The 5339-nt window shown below is 31.0% G+C and overlaps 2 protein-coding genes across 2 annotated transcripts; one reads left to right on the forward strand and one right to left on the reverse strand.

Moving 5' to 3' along the window:
* The first annotated feature begins 584 nt into the window (after nucleotides 1–584).
* On the forward strand, nucleotides 585–1666 carry LOC107173838 (uncharacterized). The gene is made up of 3 exons (XM_015524542.2): nucleotides 585–971; nucleotides 1056–1221; nucleotides 1342–1666. Exons 1-3 carry the CDS (start codon nucleotides 797–799, stop codon nucleotides 1607–1609), a joined length of 609 nt encoding a protein of 202 aa, XP_015380028.1. The 5' UTR covers nucleotides 585–796; the 3' UTR covers nucleotides 1610–1666.
* Nucleotides 1599–3043, reverse strand: LOC107173837 (transcription factor IIIA-like). Its single transcript, XM_015524541.2, has one exon. The coding sequence runs from the start codon at nucleotides 2470–2472 to the stop codon at nucleotides 1663–1665; it is 810 nt and encodes a 269-aa protein (XP_015380027.1). The 5' UTR covers nucleotides 2473–3043; the 3' UTR covers nucleotides 1599–1662.
* Nucleotides 3044–5339: the final 2296 nt, after the last annotated feature.

Consider the following 5339-nt stretch of genomic DNA (forward strand, 5'->3'; position numbering starts at 1 on the left):
CAAAAATTGTAAATAACACAAAACAGCCAAAATATTTTGAAATTTATACAATATTTTACTTTTCGTACTTTCGTAGCAATAGTAAATTTCATCGATTATGTCAAAAACTGCAGGTTTTACACACACAAAGGTAAATAATTTTCTTTTTCAAACATAGCTTTTCTCGATAAAAAAAGTACAGTTTTAGACATTGGTGTAATACTAAAAACCAGATGCACATTCAGAGCACAATTTATTTTTATTTATGTAAATTAAAAATTGAAATAAATCAAATAATTTCGTATTATTTATAGAGATACTTTAAAATAGAATAATACAACAACTATAAATTTAGTACTTATTTAATCATCAGAAATAAAATATTTAATACCAGTACTAGGTATATTAAACCACCATTCAAAATCATTTAATCCGAAAAGTATTAAGAAATAACTGTGGTTTTAAATATAAAGGTTTTGATAATCAACCATTATTTGATTATTTGTTTCCCTATCATTTGAAAATCAGTGATTGATTAGGGATGGGTACAGTTAGGGAGTCTTATCACTTATCATATTCATTATGTGCATGAAACCAGACAGTAAATAAAAACGGTTTATATCACTATATAGTATATGTATTTAATAATATATTACTGTCTTGTGTAAAGTGCAAACTGCAAACGTGCAATGTGAACGTGAAACATCAAATAGTAACTTAAAGTATCAAAATTAAACAAACAAGTTGCTTATCAAAAATTCAGGATTTCTATTCATCGCTTCACGATTTTCAAACACTACGTATCCTTCATCAAACAATGAGAGATTGTGAATCCGAATCGTTACTGTCATTCGACTCGGCTACTAAAACTCGAAAAAAAGGTATCGTGTACTTGTCGTCAATACCGAAGTACATGAATGTAACTAAACTGCGCGAACTGTTGGGTCAATACGGTGATATAGGCAGAGTGTTTCTACAGCCAGCTTCGAATCGTAATACACTAATACATGATCATTATAGTTGATGGTGCATTTTTAATAGTTTTTAATTTTCATCGACATTTGTACTGTTTTCAGCGAACCTAAAAAAAAGACCGGCCAAACATTTCACCGAGGGTTGGGTAGAATTTGAACGGAAAAAGGTGGCCAAACAGGTCGCAGAATTACTCAATGGCAAGCGAATCGATTCCAGAAAGCGTAGCAAATATTTTGACAGTGTGTGGAATTTAAAATACTTACCTAGGTAATGTGCATAGTAGTTCATTAATATTGCATGTAACTGTGTCTTATATCAAACATAAATGCCCACAATATCATTATTTTGGTATATCATATTTCATATTTTTCTAATGTTTATTTTCAGGTTCAAATGGGTCCATTTAAATGAACGCTTAGCTTATGAAAAAGCTGTACGCAAACATCGTTTACGTGCCGAAGTATCACAAGTAAAAAGGGAAGCAAATCACTTCTCCTCTAATATTGTTAGAAGTGAAAAGAATAAGTTATATCAACAATCAAATGTCGATTTTAATGTTCGGCAAAGATTGCCAGAGGAAGAATTTTTACAAAACAAAAACAGTATACCAGATATTGAATCAAGAACAGACTTTTTATCAAAACTTTTTGATTAGTATTTTTATATTCATACATAATTAATACATGTAAATAAATATAATTTAAAATTTTAATTGATTTTTAAGGCCAATGTGGCCAGCTTGTTTGCCATTATATATGTTGTTTCTTTTTTTCTATATCTTTTTGCCATTGGAACAATTCTCCCATTTTGTTGATGGACTTTAATATGATTTTCTAAACGACTTTTTCGAGTAAATACCCAATCACATCCTATGACACTGCATTTGTGTGTTCTTTCTTTGTGACACATTTGAACATGATTGTACATATACCTATACTCAGCAAATGTTTTACCACATCCTGGCTGTGTACAAACATAGTTGGGCATGTGTTGTTTAACATGCAGTTTTATTTGAGACTTAAGAATAAATTGTTCGTTACAATGATGACACTCAAAAGGTTCAGAGTGGTGAGTGGCCAAGTGTCGTTGATAAAATGACCAACTGAATTTGTGTTCAGACAGTGTACATGATGGGATGTCACATTTGAAACGTTTGTGTTTAAATGAATGGACTTGGAGATTATCGATGTTGAAAAACCTTCGGCCACAAGTCTCACAGCTGTACGGTCTATTGCGTACTTTAGGTGTCTTTATTTTGGCTTGATGTCTGCGGAGACCCCATGCTGTGTTAAACGGTCGGTCACAGTGATCACAAAACAACGGTTGTTCTAATCTCGAATGATTTTGATGAGCCTCGGCAAAATGTCTCTGCAAGTGCTGACGTCGATGGTAACCGCGATCGCATTGGGTGCATTGAAATTGTTTGATGCCTTGATGTCGTTGAATATGAATTTGTAAACGGTATGGACGACTGAATGTAGAAGTGCAATCTTCATACGGACACGGATGTATGGCCATGATCCAAATGGCCGTTAACTGGTTGTGAATGTTAAATTAGGTATCACTTTGAACAAGAAAAATCCAGTCATAGCAGTAAAAATAATGTCTTAAGGACCAAAATGACATTAATGTATTCAAAACGTTAATAACTCGTTTAACATGTCTATGGCTGAAATTATTATCGGCTTAGGCTTAATAATATCACATAAATACATAATATTCAATACGAATGAGTGATTACTGATTACTTATACTATAAATCATAAAACGTATAGCATTTGTCATTTGATAATATTTAAATTTCAAGCAGCAAGCTCGGACTAAAACAAGCGAATCGGAATGAAAATTAATTGGTGCCAGGAGAACGGAAATTTATTGGAAACGACATACAAGTATACAACTGATATGACATAAAGTAACGACAAACGAAGAAACGAACTTACGACTTAACGACTTACGAGCAACCACCGCTGAAGCGCCTATATAGCTAACATAATATGTAATATTATTACACTGATACAGAACAACATACACTATGGAATATAGATAGCAGTTCCCTTTTCATTGAAGTCGGCCGCCATTAATTATAAAGCAGGCAATGTTAACATTGTTAACAAGACAATGTTATCACAATACATATAACATTATTATCTGTGCACGGTTACATAGAGATAGAGTATTACCACAGAATATCATGGCAATGCTTTAGATAGCCTAAAGCCGTGCCACAGATTATATAAAATATTTATAATTTATAATTTTTTATAATTTTATATAATCTGTGGTACAGGCGTACAGCCAGTGGCATAGTTATGGGAGGTGGATGATGGGGATAGATCCCCCCTAGAGCATTTTTTTTAATGTTTAATTTTAATGCATTGACTTATATACTGATATAAGATTATTTGGTTAATGGTTATGAAATTACCCAACTCAGAGGACAGAGGCGTATTTAGGCACAGGGCCTAGAGCGGCAACATTGGAGGGCGGCAAATTTCAACGATTTTTCTTCACAAAATTATAAAAAGTATTTTTCATTTTATGAAATCAAACTCAACTAATTTTTATTCGCTCAAAATTAATCATCTATCTACATGTAGTACCTACAACTATATTATACACATACGCAACTCAGTACGAGCACATGGATAACAAAACACGCGCATTCAATGCGGGTTCGATTTCTTATAACTTATAATAAAGATGGAATTTTATTGTACGTAATAATTAATTTGTTGCAAGTATGAGGGGGGGGGGAGGAAGGCTGCGAATTATTGGAAAGTGCCTATGGGCGGAAAAACCTTAAATACGCCACTGGCTATATTATGTCATAAATTATAATCACGAATATAATTCACTTATCCAATATTATATAGAATCGATTGAATGGATTAACCATGTTAGCTGTCACAGAAATGTACACATTGACACAGAGGAAATAATTAACGAGTTAGCTAAAAAACCAAGAAAATTGGATATTATTTTGTAAATTATAGTGTTATAAATGTTTAGTTTTCATTTTAGATTCTGAACGAAGTGATGAATGTATGATGTGTGTTTTTTTTTTTGTGTCTGTGTACAGCATAACTAGTCGAAATAATGCTTCAATTTCAAACTTAGGGGGTAGTTTCCGATGTAAAAGTGAATATCCTTGGTAAATTATAAAGGTCAAAAGTAAACATTTTCCAATAGTTTTCAAAAAAATCGAGAATAACAAAAAAAAATGACAGAAAAACGGGAATTTTTACGCAAAACCAGTTTTCGACCAAATCTATTTTTTTTATATGGTTGTAATTCAAAAACTAATCACTGTAAATACTTGAAATTTTCACCAAATGTTTATGTTAGTGTTATCTATATACAATTTAATTTTCACAAATTTTTGACTCTTTTTGAGTTATTTATAGACCACTGAAATTTTCAATTTTTTTTTGAAGTGTCGGTAAAAAAATGTTGGACAACCAAAAAAACTTGAAAATTTAATACAAGGTTCCTTATGAGTTGTTCTTATTGTAGCTAGAAAACATTAAAAATCGTAAGTCACAATTTTTTTTTATAACCGTTTATAGTTCAAATTTTTACGAAATCTGTCGAAAACGCGAAAATTTGCAAGAAATTCTTGCAATCTTAAAATTTTTTGTGTTTATAACTAAGGGTTAAAAATACAACACTGTTTTCCATAAGTTTTCCTTCAAGTAGCTTTAGAGAAAACTCGAAGCATCATTATAGGAAAAAATTTAAGTGCGTTTGAATTTTAAACTTTTACGAAATCAGGTATATGATAATATAAGGTATTAAGAATTATGATAACTACATGCAATGTTTTTGGAAAAATTGATTAACAATGCCTTATTCAAAATGCGTCCTAATTGAAAAATAATATATTTGTTTCAAAATAGAATAAATTACAATATTTAAATATAATATATCCTAGACTGACAAATCATCTCCGTTCAGAATCGTTTTTCGTATACAATGATACCTATCATTGCATTCAAATCTAACCTACCCTAGTCAGAGGTCCACCCCACCACCAGCTATTGTACAGCAGAGCGACATCCACTTACCCGCTTTTTTAAGTATTAAGTCAAAATTTGAACTTTAAATGATTATAAAAGAAAATTGTGCCTATGTAAGTTTAATATTTTTCAACTGTTATTTAAACCCTATGTTGGAAGCCTTATATTAAATGTTGAAGCTTTTTAACCCAATCACTAAAATTTTATTGACATAATGACATTAATAGAAAAAAAAAACTAAAAAAGTTGAAAAATTAAAATGTCACTAAACAGCTCAAAACTAATCAAAATATTTTAAAAATAATATCAAATATAGAAAATATGTATGTAAGCATTTAGTGAAAATTTCAAGTATCTGCGATCATT

This window comes from Diuraphis noxia, unplaced genomic scaffold (assembly GCF_037042655.1).
Source record: "Diuraphis noxia isolate RWA-SAM2 unplaced genomic scaffold, SU_Dnox_SAM2 contig0003, whole genome shotgun sequence".
Classification (NCBI taxonomy): Eukaryota; Metazoa; Arthropoda; class Insecta; order Hemiptera; family Aphididae; genus Diuraphis; species Diuraphis noxia.

Excerpts from the sequence above, each read along its gene's own strand:
- LOC107173837 (XM_015524541.2), bottom strand. The coding sequence starts at position 2,472 with ATGGCCATACATCCGTGTCCGTATGAAGATTGCACTTCTACATTCAGT.
- LOC107173838 (XM_015524542.2), top strand. The coding sequence starts at position 797 with ATGAGAGATTGTGAATCCGAATCGTTACTGTCATTCGACTCGGCTACT. Across the intron at positions 972-1,055 it reads TCTACAGCCAGCTTCGAATC|CGAACCTAAAAAAAAGACCG; the intron begins GTAATACACTAA and ends TACTGTTTTCAG. Across the intron at positions 1,222-1,341 it reads AATTTAAAATACTTACCTAG|GTTCAAATGGGTCCATTTAA; the intron begins GTAATGTGCATA and ends GTTTATTTTCAG.